This window comes from Cimex lectularius, unplaced genomic scaffold (assembly GCF_000648675.2).
Source record: "Cimex lectularius strain Harlan isolate CLEC.00 unplaced genomic scaffold, Clec_2.1 scaffold195, whole genome shotgun sequence".
NCBI lineage: Eukaryota > Metazoa > Arthropoda > Insecta > Hemiptera > Cimicidae > Cimex > Cimex lectularius.
The window spans coordinates 368,840-381,002 of record NW_019392761.1 but is presented as its reverse complement, the minus strand read 5'-3'; the positions used below and the strand labels follow the sequence as shown (position 1 = coordinate 381,002).

The window sequence follows — 12,163 nt, the reverse complement described above, 5'->3', positions numbered from 1 at the left end:
TTATGGATTGACAAAAAATCCTAAGATTGGTGTACTTCTAAGATCAATTTGTCTGGTTTTGCTTTATCAAAATTTTCGGCAGGGATAATTTGAAAAATAGATAAACAAAAATATTTAGAGTGTCTTTAATACTATCAATTTGTACGAAGAAAACAACAAACAAAATATTCAAGTTCACACAATGACCTGTTAATTTTATTAGGAGTGCAATTAATGAATGCAAATATTAATACTATCTGCGCTGTTTATTTATGCGGGCATAAACATCATGTAAAAGTGAAGATCTTTTATTAATTGCACATAAAAATAGAATGTTTTGTAAATAGACAAAAGATATTCCCATATCTGCATATGGTATTGTCGGAACCATTTGCATAATTTATTTTGTTTGCATTATTAAATAATGTTCGTGGAAATCCTTAATAAATAGAGGAAAATCCCCTTAGCTAGGAAATGTGCACCCATTGCAATTTCGCCACACTTGCATGTAAGGCTTGAACCCAATCTACTTCCGGGGACAAACCGTCTGTAAGTAGACATGATCAATTTCCTCTTTTTCTTTCGTGACTACTTCTTCTTAAACCAAACCTTAATTAAATCAAGTAAAATGTTTTTATTATTATTATCTTGTTTTACAACAGTGCTAGAGCGCTGCAAGCAACTTTGTTGTCTTTACAAGTTTTGTGTTATAACATTACAAGAAGGAAGAAGTAATTCACTAAGTACACTCCTATAAGAGCAATAATTACTTTCCTCAGGGAGGAAAATGTGCGGTCTTTTAGGGTTTAGGTGCCTTAGAGGATTGTCTGGAAGGGTTCGAGATAAAAGGGGTAGGATGAGGGTCTAGGGTTTTATGGATGTATCAATTTTCACTTTTTGAGGTTTGGACAGGTAAGGATAGTAAAGTTGGATATAAAGTAGGGAGCTTGGGCAAGGGTTTGAAAATTTTTAAAGAGGAGTGACTGGATTCTTGGTTGGTATACTGGATTGACCTCACAGCTTGATACCATCCAAATTAACTGTAGTAATGATGTGTAGATGAGGTGTTTGTTTTGTAATAAGAATTTTGATCTGCCAAGTAGTCTTTGGAGAGTATGTATTGTATGTTCAGCTCTATTCTTTTGAGTCGAGTGTGGGGTGTCTCTTTACTCAATGAGTTAACTTCATCAGCACACTCTACGACCCAAATGGAAGAAAAAACACCATATAAACCATGGTTCCATTTTCAACTCTTTTGCAGATCTTTAACATTTTTAGTTTTTTTTCAACTATCTACGATTTTCATCATAAATATACTCGTTACTCGTGAACTATTTATTTTTGAAAAAAAAAAAGACATTGAAAAGAGCGTTAAATTTCTTTCAAAAAGGCCCCTTTTAGAACTTTCAATTTAATTTTTGGTAACAAAAGAAACATTGTCTTTCAAAAAACTGCTAAACATAAAATTAGTTAAAAAAAAAACTAAATTTGCATCCTCATTGGAAAATGGAAAAAGCTTGTCAAATTTCATAAAAACTTCTTCGTTGAATAAGCTTTCTAGCGGTATAACCTTTTCTTTGATTACATCGAACCGAAATGCAGAAATTTTATGCTAAATGGGAAAAAAGTGGTCACGGTGTAAAAAGGGGGAATAGGGTTAATCTGGTAATTTAACTTTTTTCCCGGGCAAAATTTATTTCCCAACTTCAACTAAATTAAAAAGCAACAAATGAAACAAAACACATAAAAAAGATACAATAAACATAGCTAACAACCAAAGCAGAAAAAAATGGACAAAATATCTATACTAAACACAGGCAAAAGAAAAAAAAGAACAACAATACGGATGTACAAACCAACTATAATGTAATAAAAAAGTACAAAAAAAAATTTGGTTGTTCACAATGTATGTTGCCTCTCTTTTATGTGTTTTGTGTGATTTTTACATTGAACTTTTTTGTACTTCTTTTATTAATTAATTTATTTATTTAAGGGTCAAGAACCCATTTCTTTAAAAAAAAAAAATAATAAAAATATAAACTAATAAATACTTTTCACTGGAAAACTTCCCCTTTAAATTCTCACTTCTTGCACAGACCCTGTGTAGAAATCAATCTCGGTCAATAAAAATTCATTTTTAAAGTATCGGTAGTTTAGTCGTTACTAACTTTGGTCTACTTATCCTAGCTGGTTTGGTTCATCAGTGTTTCAGCATTTCGCCATCTTCAGTGTATCTATGTATTAATCATTATTTACCACCTATGACTACCATTTTTTTTCAAAGTATTTTTTTGTTTGTTTTTTAGGTGAAATACAATGGAATTTTTCTACAGGCTTAAAAAACAAGAGAAAAGGCTGCCTTTTGGCAGGGACGTTCGGATATATGAAGAGCCGGAAGGGTATTTCTTCTTTCAAGATGACATGTTGTACCTATATAACAGAGACAATTTAAGTCCCAAACTTGAAAAAAATATCGTTGCGGATGAAATTTACTTCTTCAATGAATTTATTGCGGTGAGAAGTGTGTCAGATATATTTCAGTATGACAAGAATGGGCTATCGCTAGTCAGTATGAGTGACGATTATGATGGTGATATCCTAGAAGGAGGAAGGAAGATCATCAAGATAGGACGTTTCTTCAAACACAACCATATAGGACTTTTAGTCTGCGAAGATAAATTTGAGTTTTATGAGTTCATAAATGGCGATTTTTTCCAAAGGACGCTTCCCAAGCATGCAGCAAATGTCTTGAATTCTAAAGTTTGCGGTTCGGAAATCATGGTACAAAATCTGCGTGCGAACAGCAGTGATCATGTTGTTATAAAAGGAGAGAAGACGATTACTTTATTATCTTTTGACGACTCGGCGAATATTTTGGAATTCGTGTTGGATGAAAATTTAAGAAGTGAAAGAGTTCACTTCGCCAATTTATCAGGAAAAGAGATGAAAGATATGATTTTTTTTACGAAGGCTGGCCTTTTAGTCTACTCGTATGATAGAAAGACTAATAACTACGCCCTGGCTTACCACTACAGGTCTTTCTCGAGTTACAGGAAGTACGCGGATTCTGTGAAGTTCGTCGATATCGATTTGGACGGGGTGGACGAAATGGTCGCCAACTCTCCATGGGGCTTGACCATACACGTGCACAACAAGTACAGAAAAAAGTTCAAGAACGTGCTGGAAGTCATGCCTTTGTCGTCAAGGTACGACAAGTTGATACACGCAACAAGCAAATTCGTCTTCACCGAATCTGAGAGCGGGCTGAATGTTTTTGAAATTGTAAAGTCAAAAATCGAGGAGAAGAGAGAATTGGAAATTAAAGGTCCGGCATCTTCCATTAAATCAATGCTTCCAAAAGTAAAAATGGGAGTAGAAAAGGATGAACTTCTTCTTCAAAACACCCTGGATTATTCCCAGGTGTTAACGTCCGTCGACGCATCGGGGAAGGTCAAATTCACCCTTCCACTTTTCAGTTTGGAGAAAAGTCTAGACTTTGTAATTAATTATGTCGGGACGAACGCACAGTCGGACATCATCGGTGTTGGTTGGTTCTTAACTGAGGACAAAATTGTACGAATGCACGCCTCCAGCATCTATCAAGAAGACGAAAGGTATTTCCTCGTGCTGAAAAGCATTCCGATACCGATTCAAATAAAAAACTCCACTTTCGTACTCAATGGTACAGATTATAAACTTAATTATTTCCCCGAAAAGGAACATTTCGAGTTGGAAGCTGGGGAGATGAGGCTGCTCTACGGGATTGTCGACAACAAAGCTGACGGCGTGGAATACGAATTGAAATGGCACGACTGGAACGGACCTGGCGGTGATTCCGACGGCCAAGTTGCATTCCCAAGAGCCTGGTACTTAAAAAGACTCGTCATGGAATCGTACGCCATCAATTTTAATTATAAAAAAATCGACGTTCGAACGCCCAACGGCATGTCGTACACGAGGGAGATGTACTTATCAGAGGTTTATGACCACCGAAACAAAATACAATTTTTCTACGGTGAAAAATTTCAAGAAGAATATAAACTGCCACCGATGATTGATGAGGAAACGAGCAATTACAACATGGACACGGTCAAAACGAAATATTTATCAGGTTACAGACTTGAAACTTCTAATTACGTGCAGAATGTTGATTTTATATATAGCTTGATAAACGGAAAGCGTTTTTTGAAAAATATCGCACAAAAAGGGATTGTTTTCATGAACTTTTCTTATGAAGACGACGTGTTGGTTGGTGTGAACTTTCCTCCGACAAATGTTTCATTGAACTACATATACGAATTGGGCATAGATGTAAACAAAACATACATAAAAAAAATCGAAACTGAAAATTATGACAACTATAAAATAGACTTTTTAAATAGATTGATAATTGTTAGTTATACTCACCAAAACAAGACAATAATAGAGATAAATGACAACGAGATGGGTGAACTTGAAAAATTCACCCTTAACAACGGCAATAAATTAGTGAAGTTTTTAAATGTAAGGCATATGATTTGTGCACTTTTTAACTCTGGGGAAATTCATGTCGTACACCAAGAAAAGAACAAATTTTACGATAAAGGGAGCTTCAATTTTACGGTGGGGGCTATTTTTAAACCGAGCGGGAGTTTTCTAATGTATAAAGATAAAACTGTAGGCGTCATCGAATATGACGACGAAAAGGGCGAATATACCAGAAAAGACCTTTTTCCTGAAAACAACTTAGTGGCCACAGCCTTTAACAGATTTGTGGCCGTTTACGATAATGTAAACATTATGCTGGCCTATAAAACGGCCGATCACTGGCACACCAAGATTCTAAAAAACATACCAGGGTTTATTGACCAGTTGAACAACACGCTTAACCTGTTCGATTTCACTGATAATTTCAAAAATGACATGTACACAATGTTTAGTGAATTGTTAATACAGATTTTCAACAATATGCTCATGATTAACACGGTTAAATACGAGAACCTGCAGTTCGAGACGAGGATAAATGTTTTCCTCTTAAATCAAACCTACGACATTGTCAAGGAGAAGGAGATTGTTAAAAAACAAGATGACGTTACATCATTGGTGAAGGATAGCCACTTGAAAAACTCAATTTACGAAGTAGTCTACGAACCTTCTGGCGACAAGCTCAAGAAAAAAGTTATCGGCTTTAAGGGCGAGATAAAAGAAAAATTCGACGAAGCTAAGCAGTTCGTATTTAACGAGATAAAAGAGCACGAACGGAAAGTGAGAAGACACATAGAGATGATCAGGTCAGAACAAAAGGCGATTGTAATGGAAAAAGCTAAACCGTATTATGAGAAGGCGGGAGAAACGTACAAACACTTGGTCGACGAGAAGGTCGATATCGAATTCAAAAGTTTAAACGATGCGTTGAACCAAGAGCTTGAATCAGCTTTGAACAATCTGAAACAAGCGAGGCGAGATACTGTCGAGGAATTCGAAAAATATAAAATAGAAATTTGTCAAAACATAACACAGGCTTTGCCCCGTGACTATGCCCTACTCGACAGGGACAAATATTCATTCTATCTGTTGAACGGAAAGATCACAAACGACAAGACCCAGTATATATACACTGGGCAAGATTTTATAGAGAAGGAGATGACCGTCGCCATCGGCAATGACATAAAACTGGACCAAGGCTACAGTTTAAAGAAAGATGTAACATATAAAATTGTAAAGGATTATGAAGAAATTGACTTGGAAGTCGGTGAACTTTACGAAATTCGGAACGGGTTTCCGTTTTACATCGCTTCGATTAAACCGAACGGTTTGAAAGTTATAGAATTCCATAAATACACCGAACCTGAAATGAATGAGATAGACGAGGAAATGTTTGCGAGTGGTTTTGCCGGTCTGGCGACTAGAAACGGATCGACGGTGTCGGTGAGACCCCAACTGTTGCGATATGCCTTCCCCGACCGGAGGGTAAAGCGAATCGAGCTCACTTTTGACGGTAGAAAAATTGCGTCAGGCTTTGAATACAAATCTCCAAAAGTGTTGAACGAGCTTTATTACGAAGTTCATTCCGTGATACAGGGGGATGACAAAAAGTATGGCCGCGTTGAGTTTCGCAACGGTACAAAACGGATCTTCGACGGCGATGGTGTTTTACTCAAAACAATAAGCAAAGTAGAACAGAAGGAAAAGGTGGACAAGCGAGAAAGAAACTTGTTTTTCGATAAAACAGGCTTATTCGTCATATCGGACTTCACACCTTACGATTCGAAAAACGATGAAGTATATTATTACGGCTTTGAAAACTACGAGGAAAATAAAAAGTTTACTTTTAATAACAATGATGTTGTAAAAGGGTTCTCATTAACCGGAAAAAATTATCTTAAGGTAAAATCTAGTTTTCAAGGGACCTTTGTGCCGAAAGAACAAAACGGCATTTACAAGGTGTCCTGCTGGCTCAGGACTGCAAAGAGGTTGACGATCGGCGAAAAGACTGTGCTGGTGAAAGTGATTGTAGAGGAGGACGGAAAGGTTGTGTTAGGAGTCCTCGGTGAAATTTTGTTCAAAATGAGAGATTGGCTGTATGTCGAGGCAGTCGTCAATCTCTCGGATGCCAGGGAGATAACTAACGAACTAACTGGTTTCTCCGACAAGTTAAGTATAAGAGTAAATATATCGAATTGCGACCTCGATAATGTACTTTTCGCACCGAATGTGCTAAAGACGAGTATCAACGTGTTTGATGAGGAGGGCAACGTATCAGAGGTTATCGTAAACGGCCTGATCAAAAGGCAGATCTACAAGATGAACAAAAAAGTGGCTTCTATCGATGAATACGGAAAACTCGAATTATTTGTGTCAAGAGGGAAAAACTCGAATCTCGAAATTATACCTGCAAACGGCTATTATGAGAATTTCTCACTTTTCTCTTTTGGGACGAATCTCATCGCCGACGACGACAATTGGGCTGTCTCACCGGGCGTATTGCGTCACGAGGGTGAGGACAGCGTTTTGAAAATAACGTCAGAAAGTCACTGCCTGAGTTTCGATTATAGTTTAAAACAGAAAGCTGAAATAGTTATAGGAGATTTGATTATTAAAGAAAATTCCATAATGTTTAATGACGAAAGTAAAGACAGTTATGCAAAAGGAGAGATTATCTTAATAAGAATAAAAGATCGATGTTTCGTCTGGCTTGATGGATCCATAATTTTCGAAAAGACTGCTGTTTTCAACCTTGAAATGAAATTCAAAGGTGATGCGTACATCAAAAACCTCTTTGTTTTCGAAGACCCTTCTGTGAAAATGGAGTATTTCAATGGATTAAAAGACAAAGTGCAAGAAATACGACTTATAGACGAAAAAACGGCGTTAGTTCAAGAGTTTTTGTACGATGAATTAGGCAGGCAGGATATACAAACAAGGCCGATTCTTTTGAAGGGGAACGTCTTCGACTACCACCGAAATTTCGTGATGAATAAAAACCCAGACGCCGAGGATTCCGTTTGGAGAACTGGCCGAATAAAGGGCGAGGCTGGTGAATACAGTTACACGAGGTTAGAGTACGAGGAAAATCCTCTGAACCGCATCCTCACTGTTGACGTGGATCCCGGAGTGGACCAAGCCTTTGATTCGTTTTTTAAACGCTACAGATACAACGAGACCTATCCTTTATTGAGAAACGTCTTTCCCAAGGATTTCTACTTTGTAACAGAAGAAAAACGAGGGGGTGTTGAGAAAACTAAGGTCTACGATTCATCCGACAACTGGAGAGGAACGTATATTAAAGTCGCGAACGGAAGAGGACTTTTGAGTACTTTCGATTACAACGGTACAAACCTGGTTCGAATCCTACCTCCTCTTTACCACGATAAAGTAGGAACATTGAGAAAATTCGATAACAGAGAGACAGTAAGGGAAAAGATACTTAAAAAAATTATAGGAGTTAATTGTAAGTACGACGATAAGGATCGAATGGTTGAAATAACCACACCGGACAGTGGGAAAACGCAGTATATTTACGAAGGCGATTTCCTAAAATTTGTGATCTATGAGGACTCGGTCACGTTCTTTGAATACGAAGGTGAATGGCTCACCAAAACGGGGGTTTTGAAAAACAAAAATTTAAATTCTGAAAAAATTGTCTACCAGAGTTTTATACCCGGGGATGGCAAAAATCCAGCAATACGGGGTTCCGTTTTTAGGACGATAACCTATGACAAACTGACAGCAATTGAAGAAACCGTCGAGCACAATAAGATGCGTATGAAACGAATAATACTGCCCGATGGGCACACCATGGAATTGAAGAAAACGATTCACAACATCTACAAGGAAGAGGTCGAATACCCCGCTTTTGTGAATAACAAAAGGTTCAAAATCTTTTATAAATATAACAGATTGGGTAAGCTGACAAATGTTTACAGCAATGACGGCCTCGTAGATATAGTTTACAAATATAACGGTTTGAAACTCGCCCAAGAAAGTAAGGGCAAAAGCTTCCGACGGTCTTATATTTATGACGCGCCTGGCTTTCTCACGAAGATAACAGATGCCTTTTTAACGGAAGAGATATCTTTCAGCCTAGGCAGCTATGGAGGAATAAGCTTTGGAGACGGGACCATTGTAAGAACTACGTTTAAAGCACATTGGTATGATTTTTCACCGCCTGATAATACAGATTGCTTTAAGAGGTTGAAAGAAAGGAACTACTTGGACGGCAAAGGTCATCTGATCAAAGATTTCTATCCTTATTTAGAACCGGATATTGTTAATTGTACATCTCTCTACGAGAAACATTTCCCTTCCAGATACGGGCATGCGTACACCTATGGGAAATATCAACAATTAATCAAAGCAAAATTTTTCGTCGAAGAAGTACCACCGATCCTGCAGCCGGCAAGTTTCGCTCGGGTCCCCGGTCTCAACAGTACCGCTTCTAAAGCGATCTGGAAATCGCTTAAAGATTCCGGTTTCATAATCGCAGATAAGGAATTTTTGGATGAACATCTAGTCCATTCTAAAAAGGGAAGATCTATTATAAATCCTTTAATATTCAGAGAGCTCGAGAGAAACGATCTCGAGCGGTACAAACTTGTCGAGAACGTCTTGTTGGGATTTTTTAAAGACGAGTATCTGGAAAATATTCTCGGCAAGAAAACCGTGTCTATTCTCAATAAAAAAGGTTATATAAAGGATCCTTACAGCGAAGACTTCAAAGCAACTTTAAAAAATTACAAGGATCAACTCCGGCACATCACCGACATTTTAAGGCGATCCTTTGCGACTGAATTGGGCACAAGTCAGTACGACGTAGACCATTTTGAAATAGATCCGAACGGTAACCTTCTAAAATATTATAACGGTTTAAACAAATATGACTTGATTTACCGAGAGAATACTAATTTGATAGACTATATTAAAATAAACGAGGTAAAATACAATTTGAAACACGATAAGAGAGGCAATGTGATCAGGGCGGATCATAGGGATATTGAAAAGGTGGTTTACAACCAGGTGATAAATCGTGTGAATGAGATCCGTCTGAAATGCGGTAAAGTAATTCATTACAGCTACGACTCCTCAGGAGAGAGGATTTACAAAATGGTTCAACAAGACGGGAAAATAATAAAAGAAGTATTTTACGTGCGTGATGAGGCCGGGCGCACTGCTGTCGAAAAGGAGATTCGACACGAAGAAGAACCCGACGTTATGGTGACTCTTTACGTCTATGGCCCCACTGGGCTAACGGGCTTCGTACGCAGGAACAAGTTTTACAACGTTCTCACAGACCATGAAGGATCTGTGAGACTGGTCGTGAGGGACGGAGAAGTAGTCGCAGCCTACGATTATTTACCATACGGGGAATTGATGAGAAAAAAAATTTTAGACTCCGATGCCGATTTAGCTTACAGGTTTACCGGCCAGGAGTATGACGAAGAAACAGGTCTATACAATTATCATGCGCGTCTGTATGACCCGTCGTTAGGCCGATTTTATCAAATTGACCCAATGGGTCAGTACTTCTCTCCTTATTTGTATGCAGGGAATTCCCCGCTCACCCTAGTGGATCCTGACGGTGAATTCGTTTTTATTTCCATCTTGGTGGTAACAGGGATATCATCGCTAATTGCTTACAGCTATTGGAAAAATGGTTGGGATATGGAAGGTTGGAAGGAGACTCTCAAGGAAACTTGGAATAAAATTAATTACGGTTTAGAAGTGGTAAAAACTTTTGTCAAATTCGGAACCGCTGCCGTCATTTTGAAAGGCTTGGGAGTTCCGATAGCCATCGCCGGAATCGCCCTACTTGCCCTTGCAGGGCTTAGTACAATTCAAAAATTCAGGAAATCCAACTCTAAATTTGACCCAACCTCTTTAACAACATGGTGTTCGATTTTCGAGGCATTCGTAGAATCTATTTCGGAAATATCTGAGATTGTGTTAGACGTCGCCGAATTTATAGGAAAAATCAAGGATAAATACTTGAAAAAGAAAGCGACAAAAAAGAATAAAATTACACAGCGGGGTTCTAGCCTTGGAGACAATCCCGCAGACAAAAAGATCCCACCAACTTACAACAAAAGAGCAAAGAATATCATTAGGAATCAACAGTTAATGGGTCAAAGCAAAGCGAAAAAGTTATCCAGTAAAAGGCAAAAGAGGTCTACCGAGGAGGGAATTATCAACGTATCGTGTAATAATATAACATTAATAAGGATGAAGGATGTCGACAGCATCGTGTATTTAAGTGATGGCCATGAGAGTAATACAGATTTGAACATCTGGCTAGAGAAATGTTTGGCTACGTTAGATAAAGTTGTCTCAGAAAAGAATGCAGTTACGGTGAAGCAAATAAAAAACACTCTGAGCCATGTGATAATTGACAAAGCAAGGAATTTCGAATCGACCGATTTCAAAGGGTTTTTAATAGATGATGAAAATTACAGGGCTTACGTTGCAATGGCCGTTGAGATATTGCGGGCTATTCCAGACGACACCGAGACACTGAGGAATATAAAAGAGAATGCAGCGGTTTTTCTAAAAGAAATTTGGGATGATTACGATTTAACGGACGGTATCGGTAAGATTCGGAACCTCCAAGCGGATCCCATCCAATGGAAAATAGTCAGCGACGATAACTTGTTGGTAACTTCTTACAAGGAGCCGTGCACCGACGTCAAGTGTCCAATGGCGAGTACTGACTGGATCTGCGAGGACGAGACGCCAGCGTGGGACCCCAGCTTTCCGGAATTGAACTCGACGCTGCTTCTGACGGACGTCCTTCTTGCAAAAAAGGGCAAAAGGCGTCTGCAAAGGGCAAAAAGGCAGACTGGCATGAAATGGAGCGAAACGATGGCTTATACACTGAGCATAATCGACGCTTTTGAAAATTTCCTCAATGAAATCAGTGGAGAAGAAACCAGCCTATACCAAATGACAGGGAAAATACGGAATAAAATATCTAATAGCCGTTTTGACGAGATAACACCTTTGCTGGACGATTACGTCAAAAACTCCTCAATTGATTTTCATGTTTATCAAAGGGAAAAGTTTAATCTCGAACAACGAATTCATGAAATCCTCTTCCAGAATGAAATAAACGTCCTCAATGATACGAGAATCCTTACTGATCATGCTAATAGTACTGCTATTCTCTCAAAAAGCATGGCTAATAATAACCCGACCATTAGGCTCCTTTCTCACGAGAGAAATTAACAATTCAATACATATAAAATATCAATTGTACAGGAAAATAACGACGTTTTTTCCAACCTTTCTTATCATTTCGGCATAAAATCAATGTTTTAATCGTAAATAATAATAATTTATGAAACTTTGTCAAAATTGTAAGCTTCAAACAATTCATCCATCTAATACGATGAAATTTGACAATATAGAAAACTTGGGGTTTATTGTTATTTGTAATTGGTTAAATTGTGTTGTAATAAATAAATTTTATGTCAGCATCATGTTTTTTCATTTTTTCCCCATTTTGATACATAAGTAATTTGCGCCTATTGTTTTATTTTAATCTGCATTTAAAACTGCATGCAAAGTAATATATAAAAAAGTAGTATAAAAAGGGAAAGGCAAGACAACACCCAACTAAGGACCGGGACAAAAAGATAGCCCGCCAAAATTTCTCCCTGTTAAAAAAAAAAAAATAACCGTAGATAATTTTTTTTCCATTCATAGCTTATTT

The 12,163-nt window shown here is 37.8% G+C and overlaps 1 protein-coding gene across 1 annotated transcript; it reads left to right on the top strand.

Moving 5' to 3' along the window:
- The first annotated feature begins 441 nt into the window (after window positions 1-441).
- Window positions 442-11,927, top strand: LOC106663315. Its single transcript, XM_014388054.2, has 2 exons — window positions 442-528; window positions 2,286-11,927. The coding sequence occupies exon 2, from the start codon at window positions 2,296-2,298 to the stop codon at window positions 11,674-11,676; it is 9,381 nt and encodes a 3,126-aa protein (XP_014243540.1). The 5' UTR covers window positions 442-528; window positions 2,286-2,295; the 3' UTR covers window positions 11,677-11,927.
- The last annotated feature ends 236 nt before the right edge of the window (window positions 11,928-12,163 follow it).